General features: G+C 37.4%; 1 protein-coding gene across 1 annotated transcript in view; it reads right to left on the bottom strand.

Annotated features, from left to right (window-relative positions):
- Nucleotides 1-4,405: 4,405 nt before the first annotated feature.
- LOC306770658 (voltage-dependent calcium channel subunit alpha-2/delta-1) overlaps nt 4,406-24,490 on the bottom strand; it is a gene marked incomplete at both ends in the record, with an annotated part of 67,789 nt that continues 47,704 nt past the window's right edge. Inside the window, 20 exons of the mRNA XM_079259551.1 lie at nt 4,406-4,516; nt 7,102-7,184; nt 7,767-7,879; nt 8,548-8,677; nt 9,082-9,137; nt 9,551-9,603; nt 9,733-9,885; nt 12,850-12,921; nt 13,112-13,150; nt 13,883-13,950; nt 14,050-14,139; nt 14,613-14,716; nt 15,411-15,473; nt 16,017-16,098; nt 17,138-17,229; nt 17,322-17,382; nt 20,979-21,055; nt 21,289-21,350; nt 21,848-21,919; nt 22,110-22,181. Of these exons, the coding sequence (XP_079115677.1) occupies nt 4,406-4,516; nt 7,102-7,184; nt 7,767-7,879; nt 8,548-8,677; nt 9,082-9,137; nt 9,551-9,603; nt 9,733-9,885; nt 12,850-12,921; nt 13,112-13,150; nt 13,883-13,950; nt 14,050-14,139; nt 14,613-14,716; nt 15,411-15,473; nt 16,017-16,098; nt 17,138-17,229; nt 17,322-17,382; nt 20,979-21,055; nt 21,289-21,350; nt 21,848-21,919; nt 22,110-22,181 (1,653 nt within the window). The remainder of the gene's footprint in view (nt 4,517-7,101; nt 7,185-7,766; nt 7,880-8,547; nt 8,678-9,081; nt 9,138-9,550; nt 9,604-9,732; nt 9,886-12,849; nt 12,922-13,111; nt 13,151-13,882; nt 13,951-14,049; nt 14,140-14,612; nt 14,717-15,410; nt 15,474-16,016; nt 16,099-17,137; nt 17,230-17,321; nt 17,383-20,978; nt 21,056-21,288; nt 21,351-21,847; nt 21,920-22,109; nt 22,182-24,490) is intronic.

The following is a 24,490-nucleotide window of genomic DNA, read 5'->3' as shown; positions in this document are numbered from 1 at the left end:
AGATCAGCTGAAATACTCTGTTTATTCAAATCCATGCCATCAAGCCACCTGTTCTCAGCTGCATTTGCATAGTTTTGATTAAAAACACAAAATTTGACCCTTTTCTTTAAAGATTGAACTTTAAAACTTGATCATGTTTTAATGTCGTTTCATGTATATTTTTCTGTTTTTGTTTTCAAAATTCAACTATACTTATTTCCTAATGTTCCAGTGTTTCTGTAAAGCACTTTGAATAACCCTGTTGTTGTGTTATACAGATGAACTTCATGGCTAAAAGAGAAAATATTTTGCTGCTTATTATTTAAAGGAGGGACTCAGGATGTAACAGATGTTTTTCCTTTTTTTCTGTATTTGGAAGTGGGGAGGGGGGGTAGAATTCATACACATTATCATCTCTGTTTAAGCATTCGACTATCTCACAATCTCTCCAATTTGTAATGCAAAAAATGATATGAAAAGTAAGCACTGACTTCAGGTTTCTCTGGAAAGTGGTGGGTGTCAGTTTTTAATCGATTTGCATATGGAGGAAACAGTTCAACAGAGGAAGCAGTCAGCACAGATCTCTACACATCCTCTACTCACCTGGATCTAGAATATGCTCATTTGTGAATTTTTATCTCGGATTTCACAAAAAAAGAAGGCAACGTTGCCTTTGGCAGGTAAATATGGGCATGGATACAAATGGATGTCACATAAATCACTCTCATCCTGAACACTGGGACTTTTCCACTCCACTGATCAGGACTGGTCTCCCATCCACCCCATCAATACCACTGTTGAATTTGCCAAACATACCACCATTGTTCTTTTGAGGAAGGTTTAAATGGGAATGCAGTATGTGACAGAATGGTGCTCTCTCTCTTTCTCTCTCAACAAGCAGGGATTAAAGTCACAAAACCTAAGGAAAAGATTTTTGATTTTAGTGATTCAAAGAGCCCTGAGCTCTCTGCCCTCTGTATACAAAACGAGATGGTAGAGAGGAATTTACATCTCCCACCCTCTGGGTAAATATACAGTCTAATCAAGACAGAAACAAATTTCCAAACAGTTTCTTTCCACAGGCAGTTTAGCAACTTAGAGGAGTAGATGAATTACTCCTCCTTACCTTCCTAAGGTGAAACAAACTTTATATTGTCCTCCTGAACCAAAAAATCTTCATGGCTTTTAATTTACACAATGTGGTCTTGATTCTGCACAATAATTACTTTATTACTTTTGTAGATGCTACTTACATTTATAATTTAAATCCTACATTGCAGCATTTATTGTAGAGCTTCACTAGATATCCAGATATACCAACCTTTACCCAAGTTATTTAAGTCTAAGCTTGTTTGAGGTGTAAATGAATTTGTTGATCAAATATTAGTAAGTTAAGTATAACTGCATTCATTCATTTTCCTAACAGCTTAATCCAATTCAGGGTCGCTGGAGCCTATCCCAGCAGTCTTAGAGCAAAAGGCAGGGTACACCCTGAACAGCTCGCCAGTCCATTGCAGGGCCACACGGAGACGAACAACCAGTCACACTCACTCCTGGGGACATTTTAGAGTACCCAATCAACCTAACATGCATGTCTTTGGACAGTGGGAGGAAGCTGGAGTACCCATGCATACACGGGGAGAACATGCAAACTCCACACAGAAAGGCCACTGGCCAGACCTTGACCCAGTCCTATGTCTTATTATGTCCTAATGACCATGCTATCCTCATTCATATAATGACCTGGTTTAGTTAACACATCACTACCATACAATTTTAAGAATTTACTTTCCAGTATGGGTCCCAACTCTAGTGAGATCTGCATCTTTGATCATGACTCTCTGCTGTTTCCATTGCAGCTTTCATTAGATGGACAGGTTAGCACAGTGTTCTGTTTAGAACACGACCGTCTCAAAATCTTCAAGACTGTGATCATGAGCCAAACCAAAATTTTGATTCCTTTGCTCATAATCTCCCTCTCCACTGAGTTTCATTACCAACACAGTGGTTACACTGTACTTGTGTTGCCATAAACACAGGAAAATAGACATAAACATCACAGACAAAGCCTTGCTGAACAGGCTTGTTTTCATGCTGTCATTTAATTACAGCATTAAAAAGGATCAAAGTAATGTTTTTTAAGATAATAGGCCAAACTTCAGAAATGCCAAACAAATGTACATTTACATATCAATCTTGAAATGAGGGTAAAGAAATAAGCAAAGTAATGATCTTTTAAAATCTTGTTTTTTCCGACCATACATGCTACAAGATAGTTATGACAAAGACAAAACTTACACTGGTTAGCTTTATTTATTTTTTCATCATTAGTGTTATCATGCCTGAAGGAATGCATAGAGATTTGCAGAGATGCACATGCAGTCTCTGCAACATCCTTTTTAGTAGAAAAAATGGTGTGTTTGATGAGGGCCAAAGCGACAGGTGGAAAAAAACAAAAGGTAGACTCTCTGTTCATAACAATACAACAATTTATTGTGAATATATATTTGCACAATAATCAACACCATATTATAAACATCTTTTCTCTTTTCGCATCTTTTTTTTTTCTTTTATACAGTAAATAGTATTAGTGTACAAATGTATACAAAATTTATTCAGGCTAGTGAAGTTCCACAAAAGAGTATTTAATGTACGGTATTAAAGCACAATCATTTATCGGAGGGACACGCACATGCCTGCACATAGACACGGGACCCCCGGGGTAAAACACAAGTCAACACGCAACTCTGATAGACGGCATAACCTGATCACTCAACACCAGTATGTCACCATGAAGGCGAGGTGGAGAGAACTCGAAAGTCATCTCTGATTAAGCTTCAAAAATAAACTGAAATACCTTCGTGTGATTTGTGTGACAAAGTAAGGCAAAACAAAATTACCACTGGCCGTAGTGTGTTCTAGAGGTTCTCTCCAGCAGGCCCTGATGCTGATCATAGGCAAATACAGTGTTCAAACACAGAACAAGCTCATCCCATGACATTGCAGCATTTCGACACCGAGCATTTCAGCGTCTGCTTCACAGCACTTGTAGAGCAACACAAAGAAGAAACGAGCAGAAGGAGGAGAACAGCGAGGAGAAGAAAACAAAGAAACAGTCATTTTGATATGCTGATCTCATTCACAAGTCATCTTGGCTCCTGAGTCCGTTGATCCAGAAAGGGAACAGAAACAGGATTAATAAAGAGAGAGATGCTGGAACGCAGACTCAAGTCTTATTTAGGTTAGTTTTCTCCTGGGAGGAAAGTAATATTCCTCTCCCACAATCAAAGTCACTCATTTCTACTGTTGTGTGGGTCTCGTAAAATAGAATAACAGCAGCAGATTTGGCCCAGTTCATCAGACATTACTGCACGGACTGACCTCCATGCTAAACGGCAGCAAGCGCTAGCATAGAGGCAAACGTGGTAAGAACACAACCTCGATGAATTGTTTCATTTAGATACCAGACTGCTTGAGCTACTATGTAGGCACTGGGGATTTGATGCATCAAATCGAGGACAACCAAAGCTGTCAGTCCATGTACAAACATATATATTTTTTTTTAATTAGAATATACTTCTAGACTTTCACATCGGTTGCAATTTGATCTCACGTAATCCTCTGTGAGAAGTCTTATCGTATCTACAGTATCGACATAACGCTGTAACTTGAATACCGCTGTCCACCAACATGTGAGTAATCTCTTGAAATAAACTATGTGAAGTAGTTTTTACGTCTCTTTGTGGTGTCTGATAGTGTTCGGAACTTTGGCGTCAACGTATTGGTGTTGTCTCACGCTCTGGACTGAGCACATGCTGCTACAATACAACACCTAGCTAGTAAAAAAACAAAAAACAAAAAAAGCTAGTTGTTTTTGCAAATAAAAACAAAAAAAAACAACAACAATGAAGTAGATAGATAGGTAATAAATATTATAAAACACTCGGACCAAAAGGAAAACTGGTTGGAAAAATAAGTGGTCATTACAGCATCAGAATCCATGTGTGATAAATATAAGAAGCAACAGACGATACTGACAAACGGATGCTGTCAGCAAACATACAGTCTTTGAATGATTTTAAGTTGGCATAGTGGGAAACTCTTCAACCTCTGCTGAAGAAATCAGAGACAGAAATGAGGCAGAATTAAAGGGTTTGGTTAGCTCTTACTCTTGCACCATAGAAGATTAAGGTGTGTGTCGTGGAAATGCGTGCAGCTGATGTGAACAATAAATGTGTCCCTACTTGTGACAATGAGGAAATGGATGAGCACCCTTTGGCATTTGAAAATGGAAACGCTGATACTGGTCATCTGTGTTGCAAATATTCTGCATACATCCTGTATGGCGCAAGTTAAACAACTACTGGCCTACTGTGAAATGTGATGATCGTCAGCGTATGGGTGAGCTTGACAGTGTGTGTAAGGGTCATGAGTGTTGTAAAGATTTGGTGAGCCACAGCAGCAGCAGTTGGAGACCTATCACTGGCCACAGACTCGGACTTAGGCAGGTCCCTCCTCCACAATCTGAATCATCTTCCTGTTGGACAAAGCAGCTGTAAGTCAATAAGAAAAAACTTCTATGACACTTATTAGATCCACTAGAAACACCACATTTAGTGTAGCTAAGCTACCATACTATGACTACTATCCACTATTTCATCCTGTTATTTTCTTATCAAGTTTGTGAAAATATTTACAGTTGATTTATTGTTAGTGCTAAGCAGAAATGATCAAATAAGCAACATATCATCTTAAAAACAAGGCTGAAGCCAGAAAATTGTTACCTTCTCAGAAAGACTAAAAAACAAGCAGTACCTGTCAAAATAGCTGTCCAAAAGTCCCAAACCCAACCAACCAATCAGCACTTAAACAGTTAACAGACTAATGGCTCTTTTCTTTGTTTGTCTTGTTTTAGGTTTATTCTCTGCAAAAACAGAGGCAGTGTATGTACAGCAAGTTTTTGTGGCGGGCTGCAGAAAGTGGCGTCCTGCCTTTGTGCTAAGCGGGTTGGCTGCTGGCAGGAGCTTCATATTTACTGAGCAGTGAGAGTGATTCATGTACTAATCCTTTCATCTAACTCTCAGCAAGAAAGAAAATGCGCAACTTTTTGTCCAAGATACGCTATTAATAAACATTTTGTTTCAAGTCAAAGTGTTTCTCTTCTCATTGTCTTTATGTTCGCCAGTGTGCGCTGTACGCACTTAAACCTGCCTCTTTAACTGTATTGGATTTTCTTTTATTTAATGGAAGTATTCAGGATATCCGTGCATGCAGAACAACGAGGAGAAAAAGGTGGGAGTCTTCCCTGTTCAAAGGGCAGGAAAGCCATGTCATGCTTCCTCTGTTTACTCCTGTGACTAAATGAACTGGCCTGGACACAGACCGTCTTCCTGTGAGGAGCAAATCCAAAAGTAATTGGACTGCTGGAAATAGGAAAAGGGACACGACCTACTTTTACTCTGCTCATCTACTTCCTCAGCCATTCATCCCCTCCCTGTTGCTTCCTAGAAAGGCCTCCCCATAATGTAAACACACACTCACATGAATTGGTGCCCTGCTGTTTGTATGATTTACACTTTTGAAACACAATGAAAGGCAGGATTCACAAAGATATAGGAAGCATTTTTTTTTAAACAAATATTTAGACATCTTATAAATTGTTCAAAGTTTGGGTGGTGATGAAATTCTCCCACATGTGATTTATCTGTCTTGCTCTTTTGTTTTACTAATTTAGCTCGATTTACCATAGATCTTTTCAAATGATTTGGCATGCTGCGCTTTCTCCCCATGACTACGTCTCGCCTAATGTCAGCTTGGATTCTGTCTGTTACTACAGAACAAAGGTTTGCACAACAGATGTATGGGAGAATTACACCAACATTTAGTCAAAGATTAAAAAAAATAAAAATAATAAATATAATAATAATAAATAAACATGATGTGGCTCATGAGTTTATAATTTTACCTCATGATTAAAAACTTTCTTTTTTTTTTTGCAATGACAAATTAATATCAATGCATCTAAATTCATGTAAGCAACTGCTGGCTAAAACAATGAAAGGTGAGTATTTATCCACTAATCTTTTTTTTTTTTTTTTTTTTTTGCGATTTGTGTCTGTTCTAAAAACTGCAAACAAGACAACACGCGCAACCCTCTCCTATGGATCTTCTTTGCTAATCATCACAGTGATCTGAGGAAAATTAAAGTTGATTTCTAGATTACAGATGAACTTACTTCACCTCATGATAAAACAATGCTGATTTCTGAAAGTAATTTGATGCTTTTACTTGAGATTTACAATGAAAAAGATTTCTTTCTTATTAGAAAAACTAAAAAAAGGAAACTATGATACACAAAGTTGAATAATTTAATATTTTTTTGATGAGAAATGCTTGAAAGATTTGCAAACCTTGTGTTAGAGAGACATACATATGATGAAAAAAAAAAGCACAACCAATTTTTGTGTTATTTACAGGTTTTTAATGGTCATGTTATTTTAGGAAAAAACAAAGCAATCAGTTGAAAAAAATCATTGGTTCAGCCAAAGCAATAATTGACTGATGTGTGGGGGTTGAATGTAAAACCTGTTTTATGATATTACCAATGCAAATGCATTTTATGCAACATGTGAAAGATCTCAGAAAATCAGACTTCCTGTAAGTGTGCAGTTTTACTATCTGACTGATTTATATGTCAACAATGAAACCTTATGAAGCTGGTTGGTGACACTGACCATGAAGTCAGAACCAGAAACAACATAAAAGGTGCAGGACTGAGTGTGGAACCTCTGCTGATCGGGCACAAGGGTTCATCCTTGGGATGCAAAATCACAAAACAAGAATGAAAGATGATGATGAGCAATTTGATGATGCAAATATAAAAAGAGAGAGAGAAAAAGACAAGATCAAAAGAATAATCAGAGAAGAAAACATGGAATGAAAAAGATTAAAGCATGACAATACACTAAAGGGAAAGAATAAACCAGCATGGAAGAGCAGGCAGGCAACAACTGTCTGACTTCATGCTGATGAAAATCAGGCAGAACGCAACTACTTAATCTCTCTAATCGAGCTGTTCCCAGCAACATCCTCTGCACAAAGCCACATGTGTTTGTAACTTACATTTTCATTGTTGTCGAAACACACGTCTGGTCCTTTGCGGTATCTGGGGTTCTGAGCCAGCTCACAAGGATTTGGACCTTCAGCTGAACAGACACTCAGAAAAACAGGAATTTCTAACAGTGAACATTTACCATCTAACTTTTCCAACAACAATGAATAAAGCAGTCATTTGTCTGGGTTCTTCTTGAGAAATTCATAAATAGTTTTAATTTCATTTTCACTGTAAGTTTGTGTTGACTGGTGTCTCCTTGCTGCAACCGTATCGTGACCTCTGACAGTGACACCTTCACTGTTACATCAGCAGGAAGTCACATTCACAACACATCTGTCAAACACATATCCTGAACATATTTGCACTTTTGTAGCTAAAACACACCTTTGCTATTAACCTTAATTGAATCTGATGGCAGACTGAAGCCCAGATGAATTTATATAGAGAGATCCTATTCAAGAGTAATGTGAGACCACTTTTCATATGCAGTGCATCTGGATTACTGTTCACAGGTGAACATGCACAAGGGACCTACTACAAACTTCTGAAGTGTGCATGTGTCCTTGTATTGACAGTTTAAAGCCCCGCTGTCCTGTGGCTGATGGATGGAGGGCTGGAGAGCACATAGGAAGCGTAACCCTGGTCGATTTTACAAGTTTGAGTGAAAGGATACAGGGTTGCTCCGCCTGTCGAAGTGGCCTGGGGTCACACGACAAACACGTTGCCTTGGCATCAGTGATCAGAAACACTAGGTTCATGTTCGGAAGCTTCTCTGCACGGTACATTCTAGGAAGCAAACAAAGACATAAAGTCTGCATTTATATAGATCAATAATTTACTGTGGACCTCTAATTTACTATGCGTGATGCATTAAATCCCCCTAATAAGCATTTGTAGGTTGCACAGATTCCTACAGTTCCCTCCTCTTGGGATTGGTATTTTATGATAGTCAGTAAAGTTTCTGTTTCTACAGTTGTTAAATTTGGGGTGTAAAGCATCAGACACACGAGACTCATAACAGAGAATAATTAAAGGCATATTTAACCTGCTAATAAAGCACAATCTGACAATGGAGCAAAGCAAATGTGTGATGCTCTACAAAGTAGTATGTCGGAGTTCGGCCAAACAGGAAACAAAGGAGGAAAACAAAAAAAAAGGAAAACTTTTGCTCTTCCCTTTGCAATTCTGGTCACTGACAGATCAAGGTAATCTGTGTCTGAACTGAGCTCATCAGAAAACAGCTGCCTGGAATCAGTCGGCAGGAGAGCGAGGGGCCAGGAAACTAATAGTTCTCCTGACCAATCCCCAGGGACCGCTAAACAGGAGGACGTTTAGTGAGATATAAAAGGTTCAAAAGCCAAACAGCACAAACCCATTTACAGGACGAGCCAAAAGGTTCACTGAGATGGGATCACAGTTAGATCGAATGCACTTTTAAACAAATGTGGACGTACCTGGAACAGTTTCCACAGTCCAGGACACCCGAGTAAGATGTTTCATTATTGTCAAAAAAGTACTGAGTCTGCTCTGTGATGCAGCTTTCCTTGAACATGGCATCTGATATGTCATCTTCTGCTGATTCCACTGCAAATTAAACACATATTAGGTAATGACAGAAGTTACAAAAGGAAAAAAAAGGAAAAAAAAAAAGGAAAAAAAGACATAGCGGGACTATAAGCGAGCAGGCAGCGTGGAAGAGCCAAAACTATAATCCAGTTTCTTCACTGATTTAAAAAGTGATCCCCATTTAAAATGCCCAATTTTATGGCAGTAATAAGAGAGTTAAATGTCAGGAATGAAAAACAATTGGTCTCAAACAGTAATTTCCTCCTTAATGCAAACTGTGTGTGGCGGGCTTAAGGTTTAAATGCTTTCTAACAGGTAAAGCTGCTGGAACTGGGAAGTGCTGTGGCTGCAACGCAATGCGAATGCTTGATATTAATACAGTCTGGAAAGTCAAATACAGAGTTATAGAATATGTTGCTCACCTGCTTCTAAAAGATTTGGAAACATGAGGCCGAAGAGCAGCTGCTGAAGAATTGACCTAAGTCACAGAAAAAGGAGAAAAAGTGAGTCACTTAGAAGTTGACAAATCTTTGAAGCATTTTCAGTCTATTTAGAGTAAACAACCAATAGCTGCTTTTGAAAGCTAAGGTGAGAGTCCCTTATGATGGAAATGTCATGGTGCGTATTAGCTTGTCTGTTTGAAGGCTGGTTATGTTGCAGCTGGACAGCCATGCAGAAAATGATGCGGTGTAATGTTGCGTAACTGTCTCAGTCCTACGCTGACCCAACACGCCTCATCTCTCTACAACTCCTGTAAAAACTCCTACCTTGAAGCCAAGTGTACTCCCACTCTCAAATAAGATGAAATAAATGAACAATAAAATAATGATAAAAAAAAAACAAAAAAACAATCCCCCCCCCCCCCCCCCCCCCCCCAATCTGTATCCTCACCAAGCAGCACTGGAGGCCCACCAGCCAATGCTGAGCAGATCTGCAACGGTAGGCTGGAGAAGGAGAAGGAAACATATTTATCTAAAATAATAAACAGCTGGATGAATGTCTGAGTATGCAAACAACAATAACGCCAGAGGGAGTGATGGGTTCTGACAGCTTGTGTGAGTGAGTTATCGAACCACATAGATGGAGCGAGGTCCCGCTGCCGCCTTGCTGTCCTTATCAGGGTCGCAGACAGACTGATAATCGTACGTCTTATTGAAGGAGTACAGGGAGGTGTTGACCAGGTTGATCATCAGCACCGGATCCACCTCGCCAAAGAACTGACCTATCTTGAAGAGTTTATATGTATACACACACACACACACACACACACACACATACACACACATGCAAAACAGGCAGTTAAAACATTGTAAATCTTTGCTTGTAAAAACAAAAAAAAAAGTCTGCCGCTGTGTCCTGGTTTCTCTTACAGAACTCAGTTTCCTTTTTCACAATTTGTATTTGTGTGCTGAGCCAGCCAGTGTCAGGCTGATGTCTAGAACCAACAGAAAACAATAACAACCCCCAAAAAAAAGACAAATTCGGAGTGACAAAAATCAAACAGAGAAAGGATTTCTAATAAAAGTAGTCAAAGAAACTGCTATACTGGAGTCAGACTTCACCCCATGAAGCTGAGAAACATCCAACTAAGCAGAAATATAATTCATTAACTAAAGTTAATGTTCCCATGTTCACTATAGTTTATTATATTTGAGTTGGACTTTAAATAACAAGAATCTGAAATACGCCCAGCATGAAACAGAACTCTTTAAAATAAACAGATTGTTTTGTGCCAAATTTCAGACGTTAAATTTGGTGTTGGATTTTTTTTCAATTTCTGCAAGGAACTTTATTCAATGCATGCAGTTTTTGTTGCTTTTCTTTTTGCAAACTTGCAGTTTTGTCATGAATTTGGCTGTTTCAGTACATTTCCACTTTTTATGCGCTCCCAGATGGATGTGATGTTGGGCTCAGGGCTTGGCGGGGGGCAGACGCTCTGTTGCAATTGAAATTGTTTTTTCCTGTGGCTAAAAAATAGTTCTTTATGATCGTAACTGTGTGTCTGGGTGTTTTATTCCACAGAATATATTAAGAGCCAGTAAAAGAATTGTATAAAGCATTCATGACATTCTGCAGAATGGCATTTGAAACATGTTAAAGTTTCATTTTCCCATAGCCATAGAAAACATGTCTAAAAGCCTACATTTGTTTCTATGCAAGTATTTAAGATAATCCATTCAGAAGTGTTTTATTAAAAACAGTTCATAGGTCTAAATACATTTTTCTTACTACTGTACTTTTCTCATTTTGTTGTGTTTTATACCAAGTTTCTATTCTATTTGTTTAATTTTTTTTTATGAATCTAAGCATCTCTAATGACAAAACAAAAGCAATTTAATTAGTTTATTAAATTTATTTAAAAAAAAAAAAAAAAAAGTAGCACCAGTTTCAATTTTGTCTGGAAACAAGTAGAAATACACTACTAGAAATACAATACAAAAAGCCATAGTAATATGGCAGAGATATGGAGATGGCTAGAAATGCATTAAAAGTGGTAAAAAGTAGGACATCTTCCAACAGTTATTTAACATAAGAAACGAGAGACCAACAGACCTCCTGCATCTGCCTGTCTGGCCAAACCTGCTAATTAGGGCCGACGGGTTTGTTCAGTAATCAGCAAGCCATTGCTGACTATAATTAAAGGAGTGACAGGCTTTGTAAATAGCTGTCTTGTTGAACAAAAAGAATTTTATAAACCATCAGTGCAACACTTTACCGGTCAGAGCTTGATGGTAACCAGATAGAAGGAATTCTTTATTTAAAGCAACATGACAGACTGCTGGCAAAAATGTACTTAAATGGCTTTGAAAAGAACATTTTTCCAATGTCATGAAACAGAGATTTAATTATCTTGCTATTTGTATTCATGCCAGACAATCTGACACAATCCCACCTATAACAGCATGTTGTTTTGGGGATAATTTCATACAACAGGGACTACAGGTGAACAGGAAAAAGATAAGTTCTCCTGAATGCAAACTCCTAAAGCATCAGAACGCTCTGAGTTGAAGCCATTTTTTACAAGACAAACACCCTATTCATGTCACAACACATTTCTAAAGATTAAGCAATGAGCCTTTGGGAAAGGTCAGTGGATCACCGATGCTCCACATCCAACCAAGTTTCTTCCAGAAAACTTTCCAAAGGAAAGATGTGCCAAGCTTTCAGCATAAATCCCAGGAAGACTTTAGACTGTCAGAAGTACCAAATGTGTGTGAAACAAGTAGCTGGTGAAGGATCAGAACCCAATGTTTTTAATAATTAAACAACTGTGATTGTTTTGCAACTATACCATGTTGAGTGTTGCTAAATGAGAAAATAAATGAACTGAATAGAATAAAGATGAGTCTGAAAAATACCAAATAGTGGAAAACTTGGAAGGGGTTAAAAGGTCTCCATATGCACCGTAACAATTCTTCTTCGACAGCACAGAGTAGGAAAAAATGTTCAGGAAGGTCCTTGTGGACAACAAATGGTTCACGATGTGAAAAAAAAAAGATAAAAAAAAAGGTGCTTATTCAAATGCTTGAAGGAGGTAAAGTACATGTCAGATTTTATGATGGTAAAATGGATCAAAGGAAGCAGATGTCCTTTCTTGACTGACATGAATTATTTCCAAACCCAGTGCAGTGTATATCCTACCACTGACAGGCAGGTGCTGAGGGCAGCCAAAAAGAGAGTAAACGCAGCAGAGCAGACTTTTTACATACACGGGGGACATGCTTCGGTACAGCTTCCATGATGGACTAAAACCTATCAGCCTTTCCTTTGATCCTCCTCCAGTGGCTAAGGCTTTCCTCTACCTGCTCTACATGCTTGTACTGCTGTAATACAGGAATACATTTAGCAAGTGGGCTAGTCTTACAGCTTAGCTTACTCACAAAGCCTTTATTTCATCCTTATATGAGATTTATGAATTTCTCCGACAAAGACAAAAAACAGAATATAAGGAAGAAGAAACGAGTGCAGACTTTGACCTGTTTTGGCAATGAGACAGCCATGAGACAGATGACAAAGAGGGGATGGTAATACAGGATAACATAAGATAAGAAAAGAAAAGAAAAGAAAAAAGAAAAGAAAAGAAAAGAAAAGAAAAGAAAAGAAAAGAAAAGAAAAGAAAAGAAAAGATAAGATAAGATAAGATAAGATAAGATAAGATAAGATAAGATAAGATGCCAATGAAAACTCACCTGGGAAATATACTCCTCTTGATTAGACATGACAAGAAATCCTCCATCATCCAATAGTACACAATCTACATGCTGTAACAAAAAAAAAAAAAAAAAAAAAAAAAAAAAAAGAACCCCAAAAAAAACAACAATAATGATTATAAGATTAAAGATTAAAATATTAGTTTAAAAAAAAACAACCACCAACAAACACTACTGTTTAAAAAAACACATAGATCTAACTGCAGAACAGAAAGGGGGGTTTAATCCTACATCGCTGTACCTTGTCATTCCTCAGGCAGCCACAAATCTCATCCTTGCACTAGAAGACAAGAAACAGGGAAAAAAACAATGCTAAAACAGAAAAAAAGCTTTCTTTCTACACTGATAATATGAATATATATAAAATAGTTAAAGTTGTTTGATGCTGTATATTGACAACTTGTGTTGCACTGATAACACATTTGGTGAAACAGAGTACAAGTACATCTAAATTTGAGAATTGGCTGATATTGAAAACTGATATGAGTTCTAATAAATCCCATTACAGTTTACTGGTAATGAGTGTGGACCAGAATGTCAGATGGGACCTGTTGAGTTATTAATTGTGTATATTAATATGGTCATCCTGCGGCCATCCTCTAAATGTAAGGCTCAATAACTCACAATCTTCATTGAAATAGAAGATCCAGTGGTGTTTAGTGGATTATGTTCATAGCTGTGGCAGCCTACCTATATGCCCAAATTTGCTGAGATGACAGCAAATTTAGACTTTTAATATGGCAAAAGTTACAACTTTGTTTTTTTTTTTTACATCAAAAGAATTAACACATTTATTCCACAGGTTAATCTCTTTGCATCAACGTTTTCATTTTGATAGCTGTAGCTTATTCATGGTATCTGGTTCTATTGTATCAAAACACTTTCTTTTAGTACTGAGTATTATTACACGCATATAATATTGGATTGGTACACAACATTTGTAGTATCAGTATCTCATATTGATGCATCCTTACTGAAAACAATAAAAGTTAGTGGAATTAACACAACTTACATTCTGTTTCAGTGTAGCATTAATGAAACTGTTCATCCAGTATGAGATGTTAAGTTTCACCCCCACCACTAAAGAAAAAAAAAAACCATAAACCACAAAAAAAGAAGCTGTTAACACACTTGTATTGCATCACAAGAAGCCAACAGTCTGGTATTGGTAAGACTGACCTGCTGGTTTGAGCGTGACATTGTTGATGACGAGGTCCACTGCTTTGCTTACTAGAATACCTGACTCAGATACAGGCTCCCTGCTCTCTGCTGCAATTTAGACGAGGATACATGAGTGGAAAGCAAGCAGTTTTCCTGGTGATTAAACTCAAAACAGGTTTGGATGTAAGGCAGTGATAACTCTAACTCGATGTAGTGATGAAATGGTAAAAAATATAACTTTTCCTAGAAAATTCCATGCATTTTAGCTGCTGTGGATATGCAGTCTATGCAGCCAGAACATGTGTTAATCCTGTCAAGTGTGGTGTCGCTGTAACACTGACATTTGCCCGTCCTGGCGTCTGTTAGAGAGATCAGTAGAGATGACAGGATGTATACAGGGGAAGGAGGGAGGGTGGGGATGAAGCGCAGCAGGAAAAGGAGAAGGATAAGCAGAGTGATATGAGAGGGCTAAGAGTCTGATCATTGCCAGAAAGATTGGGATGACATCCAAAGGCAGTGAACAGAACAGGCTCGGTTCCAGACCACACTGAAGATCCTCATGCAAAGAAACATACGCTTACTGTTGAAAGACGGAGCCGTGAAAATATATATTTCATTATCCAAGGCCCTCTTGTAGAAGCTGGACTCGTATGGTTCGGGATTCTCAGTCCCTTCCTCTGCAGCACTGACAACATCAGCATAGACATCAGTTTGAGTGACATAATCCACATATCAGTTTATGTATTAAGTCTAAAGAAATTGTGTTAAACTTCAGCATTTTGATCTTTAGCCAAGCTATATAATGACATGAGGAGTCGGACGCACTGGAATAAGAGTAATATTTGAACATATTTAACATGTATAATTTTCATGACTAAATGTTTGACAAAATTTTTTTAAATAAAAATAAAAAAAATTAATAAAATTAAACAAAAAAAAAAAAAATATATATATATATATATATATATTTTTTTTTTATTTTTTATTTTTTTTTTTTTCTTTGTTTTTTTTGTTTTTTTTTGTTTTTGTTTTTTGTCATACATTCATTCATTTGACAAAGTGGCACCTCCAAACCAAGCTCAGGCCACTGTTTTAAACTGCAAACCGAGAAAAATCCGCAGCATTTGGCAAAACGATTTATGGATTTGAACCATGTCCTGTTCTGGCCTGGCCTGCTCTGGGAGTTAATCTGAAAAATCTAATTCCCCATGTTCTGAATAAAAACCCAGAGGAGCAGGTAAAGCAGAGCAGCCAAAAGCGCTCAACCTAAGAATATTACAGTCTGTGTCAATTTTCATCCCTCACTTTTATGGCACCAGATATTTGAGGAAGACTTGTCATTATGTATGCTGAAACCTAAAAGAAAGAGGGAAAAGTACCTTCTGGGATAGACCCTTGTGATTCCTCCATCTGTGGCAACAAATCGGGCTACTATCCCTTCCCTGAGAACATGAAACATAACAGTCAATCATTTGTCAGTGTTCATGAGACTCATGATAACATGGAAAAATGTATTTGTAAGCTGCAAAAAACCAGCTGCATGTCCTTTTATGTCCTAATGTTAAACAGACACCCTTCATGATATGTGCATGCATGTTTAGATCATTTCAGACGTGGGCATGAAATAAAAGAAATCATGCAATTATTTTGCATTCCTCTGGAAACAGCATGTGTTGGCTGGAATAAGTGTGCTGGGTGTCATGTGCATTTTGTCCAAAACTTTCATTGCATTTCAAAAGTAAGAACAGATCAAACCATCAAAAGTAAAGAACAAAAACGTTGGCTTTGTTAGGTAATAAATGCTGAAGGAAATAAGCATTTACTAACATAATTCAGGGGAATAATGTACAAATATAAGACAGATTCTTATATAAGAGATTACTATTATTCTTTTATCATTTCATGAGCTGAGTTTATGCAATTTAAAGAATATTAAATCTTTGATTTATATAAAACATAAAAATACTGCAACTTTTGGCACTCACACTGTCTGCTCCCTCCAAAGTTTAACCAGTTCAGCTGTCAAACCTGCATCCAGGATCAGTCTATTCACAAGGGATGCATTACCTACAGATTAAAGCAGAGATAGATTTACTTATTCCAGCGATTACAACACGGCAGTAATCACACAGAGATGGGGAACTATTGTAATTAAAAGATGTGTTGCCCAGATGTGTTGAATTAACACAACTGGGCAGGAAAAAATTAACATCACATGTTTTTTTGTGGCGAATAATACCAGTGAAAACCCCGTGAAGGAACAGTAAATAAGGATTTACATCTGTTTGTTACCTAACGGCAAAATTAAAAGGAAGACAAATGATTCACTAGGTGGAAGTAATAGCCACACGTGGAAATGATAGCAGACAAACTTTATTCCTTCGATAACTGGACAGACATTTATTTCATGGTATCTTACAGCAAATCATCCAGAAGGGGAGTCCTGCTGGGTCTTTATCACTAACACAATAGATACTGTGTGAAGAACTGGCTGTTAGGGGGAAGATGATGACATGGTACTGAATTTCAACCTCCGTGTCAGGAAAAGTACTTAAAACTAAATTATTTGAGCACATTTACCTTTCAAGTAACAACACAGTTCCAGCAACTCTTAAATGTTTTAAATAATGCCCATATTTTTTTTAAAGAAGACTCCATACAGCAGCAAAATAAGCTTTAATGCCAACATATATGGTTAGACCTTGGCTGAAAATGGATCCAGAAAATTTTGCACTATTAGCTGGATGATGGTCGAAGACAATACCACGGATGAGATCCATTCAATAACATATCAAACACTGTGAGTCATTGTTTAGTATGACAACATCAGGCTTCTGGGAAACTGAGTCGATCAGCCTGATGTCATTCTGCTCCCACCACACTGACCCTGAGATGCTGACCATTATGATATCAGAGCAGTAATAAACAGACTGATATTTTACTTGAGCTAACGGTAAATCATGCATTTCCCACTAAGGAGTAGCTAAGCTATCTATCAGCTATCAGTGAAACTAAAACAGTAAACATGAATACAAACAGTGCATGAAACAAATGCAATCAGTTCAAATCCAAAGTGAAATAGCAGTGAAAGAGATGGAAGACTCACATGCACCTGGAGTGTTTCTATCAAAGTAATGATTGAAGTCAAGGAGAAACTGGCTGTTGTTGAGAGACAGCTTCAGGTCCTTGCAGTACTCCCTGAAGAAACAATATTGATTAGTTTGAATCTCTGTCACTTGTCTACTTACCATTGCATGCGGGTTTTGTACAGTAATGTGAGGATTACTCACCTTGGAGCAATGTAGGTGTAACCGAACTCATCGAACCTCTCTGGCTGTATCGTTTCCTTGGCTTTAGAAAAAAAACACGATGCCTTGTTTAGCATCATGGATCTCAAATTATGGAATACTGTATCAAAAGATATATTTTCCCACTCAAGAAATAAATCTGGAATTACTTCTCTTAAAATAATGGCCCATGAAAAATACATTTTTTCTTAAGAAATGCGTTCTGGTTGATGTGTGGCCACCAGTCCACATTCCACAACAGGCTCCCACATCCTCACACACAGAGACACAAAACATACTGGACAGATATGAGGTGATGGATTAAGGTAGAGAGTGTGAATAGAGTAAAAAGTGGGGAGGCATGAGAGAGTAACTGACTGAGAAATACTTGCCTTCTTGCCCTGTTGTGACCCCAGGGAGGAAGAGTCGGGGAAAGGCAAAAGTAAGAGAGACAGAAGGTGATTAAAATGCATTCATCATCTGACAAATGATGTCATACCTGGGGAAAGGTGTGGGAATTTGTGGATTTTTGCCACAGTGGGTAAAAAAAAAATACTTTGCTGTGACTTATAACCTAAACAGAAGTACTTTAAACATGAAAAAAGGTGTACTTTGTAAACAAAAATTGTGAAAATGAGACCACTGGATGATTACAGAAAACCTCGAATTAACAAACAACGTTTGGTATCAAATCCATGCAAAGCTTTACTGACTCTGGATTCCATTTAAAATACCATCTTGTAATTCTTATCTCATAAATGACATGACAGGCATCATCGGCCATCATTCACTCCACTCTTAAAATAAGGACTTTTGGACATTGCCTTTAAAGTATATTGACTCATGCTGTTGAAGTCTGTGAAAGCAATTACTGAGCGCTGACTTTCCTTGGGGTCCTGGAAATCTGGTGCAGGATGAAACAATGTCTTTCACATAAAACATAACAAGCACATTCATTGTCACTCTGTCTCTGTAGAATGGGCAGGGTGTCTCTAAGCCCGGTGCCTTTCCACACTATTTAATTTTTTCTCCGCTTTCTAGCTCTTTAGTTATCTGTCACCATCTCCTCAACACAAGTATTAGGTCATTTATTCAACAAATGCAGCGCTGCTGCTATATGGATGAAAGAAAACAGAAATCTCTGTTCATCCATCACACCCTTGGCTAGAGAGCCTTGCTTGACTATTAAGAGGGCAAGTGGCTGCAGCAACCACCTACTGCATGAAAGTGGTAAGACAGATTGAGGAGTTGGTGGTCTGGCTCCAGAGTGAAACTCTATATGGCTGTACGGAGAACTTTAGAGTCCCAGACCCCCAGCTGGAGTGCTCTGTGGCTCTGTTTTGCCTTCTTTAACAGGCCTGTAAATGTGCTGACAGTGTTTATGGCACAGTGACAGGCTTGTTATGACAGAGGAGTAGTGATAGAAAAGCTGAAACACTCACTTAGAGTCTCATTTGTTAGAATAACAGCATCATAAGTTGTTTATGTTGTTTAACTTCATGTCAAAGTTACTTAAAAGCCAACAAAAAATAGATGATTATGAGCTAACCAAGAAGTCTTTCTCATTTGATCCAAGCATTAATCCATTGATGGTTCTATCAAATTTAGTTCATCCACTGATCCATCCATCCCCACAAACAAATAGATGAGCACGTCAAATAATGCAGATAGTTAAAGGAAAGGTAACTACACAACAACTCTGCCTAAATGTGTCTATTATTTTTGCTTTGTACTAGTTTAGGGTGAAAACAAGAAGAGAAGCATGCATATAGGTGCCAGATAATGTCCCAAGGTTAGGATTGTTCTGCTAAAGTAGCTTGTTGAGTTAGAAATCAGCAGAGAAGGATAAAGATATGGAAAGCATTTAGAGGTGGAGATTTTAGTATGTTCATCAGAGTAAAATCTTTCCTGGATCCTCACTTTAGTTAACAGGACCAATGTTGATTGCTTGTGTTTGTGCACAAATGAATAAATCTACAGAGACAATTAAAATGTACAGTGAAATACTGAAGTGCAATCTGGACAATATAACAGCAGAATGAGTTTATGTGTTCAATAAAATAAGCTGAGAGACCTTGGAGGAACACGATCATGTCTCCTGTGCTCTGTTTTTCAGCCTATCCACTGACAACGGGTTTTGGGTTCCAGTAACCGTTACAAAAGCATTTAGAGATGGAGACTTTAGTATATTCATCAGAGTAAAACCTTTCCTTGATCCTCACGTTAGTATTTAATATTTAACTTTTAAATCAGTCTTCTTAACTTTAATGCATTTTGGATGAAGTTAAAAGAATTTTTTAGTTGCATGAGTAAAGGTGTGAAAAGAAATCTTGAATCAATTATCCTTTAGACTTGGAGCCAGTGTGACGAATGTTAGGTTTCAAGGTTACAGGGAAGAATGAATACAATGAAATACGAATAAAAAACATGCAGACAAAAAGAGGATAATTTTTTCAGCAGGAAGATAATTCTAAACACACCTCAGTATGAATGCGTGAGAAACTCAGACTGACAGGTTCTCCATGAGCCTCAAAGTCCCATAATCTGACGTTCTTAGAAATTAAAAGAAGTGCATGCAGCACAGGTCATTTGGCAAAATGAATTAAAACCTTGTAAATAAGACCTAAAATAGTTTCAGCCCATTACTTTTATCAGACTCCTTGTATTCTTTATTATTTGCATCTGTACCGCACCTTTCCAACCATTTTGCCTTTTCAAAAACAGGTTTTAGTTATTATTTCAGCTATGTCGCCCAAACCCATTCTTTCAGCTCTCTGGAGTGACATGTAACCACACAAACATAATAGAAAACAAACATGCTTTTGGGGAGGGGAGCATAACATGGACGGATGAAGACAGAGGACATATAGCAGTGGATACTTGCCCCAGGAGGAAGCTGTAACGTTTCAACACAGAAGAGAGATAAGAAGAAGAAATTACATAAGAATAATACAGCAATGAGACGTACAAAGAGTTGCATAAACAGCATATCTGGGTATGACTAGCTGTCCTTGTGGCTTATAAGTATTTGCTATGTTGTGAGCTTGCAGCTGAAGCAGACAGAACAACAGCAATACATAAGAACAGGATGAAGAAAACAAATACAGACGGAAGGAAAAGGCATCCAAATAAACAGCAGGCTTCCGAAATAAGTTGACAGGTCTGCTAAAGGTACTAATTCATCATCATGCCGTATATCGGTGAAGAAAAGTCTAACTTGAAGAAATGGTATCAGTTGATATTTACAGTTTTGATAAAGGAAACTGTTGGCTAATAGAGATGACGTGAATGAGAAGAGGGGGCTTTTGTTTTCTTCTGAACCAGGAGAAAAGCCAGATGAAGGGAGTAAAGTGGAAAAGAAGTACAAAATAGAGACAAGATCAAAAGACTGTGTATATGAGAGGAGAAGGATGTGGAAAAGCTTGTGTGGGAGTGAAGGGCGACTGACCAGTGGGTTACACTACAAAAGACAAGCACAGTGGGAATTCACTGATCTGAGCTGCAAATACAAAGGAGTGGCTGAGGTTCCAGCTAGCAGTAAGTATTACAAAGCAAAGAATACTTAAGAGTATGAGCAAACAAGGTGCGCATGGGAATTAGGCTGTGAGACACTGACAATAAGAAATCTCATTTATCTATTTGTATGGATGTAATACTCACACGTGGGTTGTTTTATATCATCCCCCAGCTTAGCTTGAATGAAGTGTTCGCTGTATTTAGGCAAAACAAGGGCCAGGCTGCAGAAAAGATGAGAGTCAAACTCTATATAATGCAAAACTTTGTAAAGTTTTCTTTATATGTTCAGTGAAATGTAAAAAAAAAAAAAGATCTCTTAAGTTAGTTCACAATTAACCAGACAAAGCCTGGAAGCAGGACACTGACCCCTGTTGGCTTAAGGAGCATTTTCCATGGTAGCTGCCATACAGACAACTTGATGAATCCAAATCAAACAACATAAAAGATCTCCTACCTGTAATCTGTCCCATTGACTGGCGCCCATGTATAGGTCCTGACTCCTCTGTCTATGTACCTCTGCCAGACACAGTACACACAGACAATATGTGCATTTATAAAGGAGATGAGCAGTGGTGAAAAATACCAGAGAACATTTACTATTTATGTGTTCAAATTTAAAGTTCAGATAAAATAAAATAAAATAAAATAAAATAAAATAAAATAAAATAAAATAAAATAAAATAAAATAAAATAAAATAAAATAAAATAAAATTCCAGCTCGTGTTTCATTTAGGCTGAATGTGTCATCAAAATTGTAATTAAGGAAATGGCAAATTCTAAAATACCACTGAAAATGTTTATAAGCCCTATTTTCTACTGATACTGATGGAAAGTTTATGTGTTGTTACAAGATTGCAAGTAATATTGTTAAAACATATTGTCATTTTGCAATTCTGATACACCAGCACAATTTCATAACTTTACAGGTATTTCATAATGTGTTGAAAATGCAAACCTACATCTATGAATCTACTTTCAACAAAATTCGCAGTAACGTGATCAATATCACTTACCTCATCCTGAGTTTTGACCAGTGTGTTGATGGTGCGTTCTCCTGTCTCGCCGTCAATCATCATTCTCCTAATCTGCATCATGAGATACACAGACATGTCTGTTGCGGAGTGTGTTTCTCATCATTTTATACTAACAAATCAGGAATGCTGAGTAAACCGCGCAAGACACAACATGTCTTGTGTCTCATACGGAGAGGTTAAACATCTGGTATTAGAAAGCGTGTACTTGAGTGACACTGATCATTGTATCTGCATGCATTACCTCCACTTTTATATCATTCTCCAGCTCGGCATCAAGGAAGTCCAGAGTTACTGGCTCCTGGAATTTTGGATTCTGTGGAAGGGATAATATTTCAGTGTGAAGTGTTACAAAGCCAGAATATGACATTCAAACCTAGCAAACAACACAAATATAGGTTTGATTAATGCAAAACGGCGAATTCATTCAAAGTAAAGCTGGAAGCAGTTTTTCCTCAATGTCACTTTATCTAAAGCTTGCTGAGCTGATACAGAGAAATGTAATAAAGTGCAGTGAACCATTTAACAATATTCTTTTCGAAGTGTGTTCTTGCTGTTAGTCAGCCACTGGCAGGAGTCTAGTCCTCTGTAAATCTGGCTTACAGTCCTGCCAATGCTTCTGACTTTTAAATGCATGGGTCATTCCTCAGAATGTACCATGCACTGGGTCAGTGGCAACTTGGAACAGATATAGGGCAACATATATCACAAAACAATTACTTTTAACTTGTAGCTTTGCCAAAACAAAGTTTGAATAAAAATGGAGACACTAAAGGTGTTTTATGTAAATAACAAAAAAACTGATTTATAATAACGACAAATTAAAAGCTCCAACAAACAAACAAAAATTATTAGTGAGGTTAGGTGTACATCGTTCTCGCCAAACTAAACACTTTCAAAGCATAAGTCCCTTTTTGTTCATGGTATTATCCATTTGTTTAGTTTTTTAATGTGGTCACCACAATGAATCCCTAAAGTCTGTCTTTTTGTTGTGTTTGTGCAAACTTCCTGCTTTTGTTGCAAACCTGGACTGAAAAGCTACTTTGGGTTTTTGGAGCAGGGCTGACAGAGTCTCAGCTATCAGATTCCCTTATCAGATAAGGACTATAGTTTTGTTTTGTTTTTTTCAGAGCAAATACATAGTTATACAAATACTACACAGCACATTTTTTTTTCATTGGTAATTTATGACTCAACCTGAGTTTTAGGAATTTTAGGACAGGCGTAAAAAAAACTTAAGTGACAAAGAAAATTTAGCTTTAAACTAAACCAGCCAACTGCCATAACATACACATTTTATCCATCATACTGTTATAAAAAAGTTTCCCTGATACATAATCAGAGCCAGTTCTCTTATTTTTGTATTTTAAAAAATACTTTATTTATAATTAAACAAGTTGATTATTTTCAGTGCGTTGTTAGAAACATAATTTTTATTCAGATAATTATGGAAAAGTTTGTTAGTTTAAATTTAGTTGATAGTCATTTGAGGACAATATTAATTTTTTCTTTTCACTCCTTATACTGTATTTGAATCCAATCAGATGCAGGGCATAACAAAGGCCCCATATGGCAGAGTTCTGACATTACAGATGACACCAGACCCAGCTAAATCACAACTGATTCAAAGTGACACTGAACTCTATTAATGTCCTCTCTTAAAAAACCCTATATGCCTCGGTGGCTTTATGGTGGTATAAAATAGTGGTAGTAACCTAGTCTTTCTCTGTAAAACTGTTGTATTTGGAATCTAACACCAGTCTGTCCTCTGCAGAATTTTTAAACTCAAACGACATACAGGGTAACAAAATGTAGGGTAAGTTATGCATTTAACAATCACATTGGCATATAATATGACGATACTGACTGGAGACACATTAGTTAGTCTTCAGGTAATATGTTAAGAGGACACTGCAACACAGTCAAGAAAAGCAACAAATAAACGATGTTAAAGTAAAGGGCATGAACTGAGCATCTTACATGGGATGGTAAGTGAAACAAATAGAAGCAGCAAAGGAAGACGATGGAGACGAAGCATCACGACATGAAAATGAGAGAAGAAAGAATAAAAGATGAAGAGGTACAACAGTGGGTGATGCAAAATGAAACATCAAAAGTACAATATGACAGGAGGGAAAAAAAAAAACAGATGATGAATGATGTGAAAAGCAAGATGAAAAATGATAAGGAGGAAGAAAATAAACAAAACAGAGAGAATGAAAATGGGATGGTACTGTATCATCATGAGATTTGATGAAGGGAGACAGGATATAAGATCAAAATCAAACTCTGCTGCAACATGGGGCCTTGGATGATGTAATTCCCATTCAGATGTTGAAAGGGCCCAAGGTCACTATCAGTATTCCACAATCTTCCATTTGCTTGATTCAGTGAGACAATGTGCCTTAGGGCTGATGGGAAAATAGCTCACTAGAATAGTCCATTAAAGTCAGATTATTTATAGTTATGACATTAAGTTACTGAAAGGTCACACGGATCTGTTTATCAACTTGATAGGAAAGCTGAAGTCACATTAATACATATGTTAAGTCTCATTAGTGACATAAATAAATCTTAAAACAAAGTCATAAGCATGATGGCCCCATGCTAGCTGCACTGCTAAAA

This window comes from Telmatherina bonti, assembly GCF_933228915.1.
Source record: "Telmatherina bonti genome assembly, chromosome: 2".
NCBI lineage: Eukaryota > Metazoa > Chordata > Actinopteri > Atheriniformes > Telmatherinidae > Telmatherina > Telmatherina bonti.
This window is presented reverse-complemented; position numbering and strand designations above follow the sequence as displayed.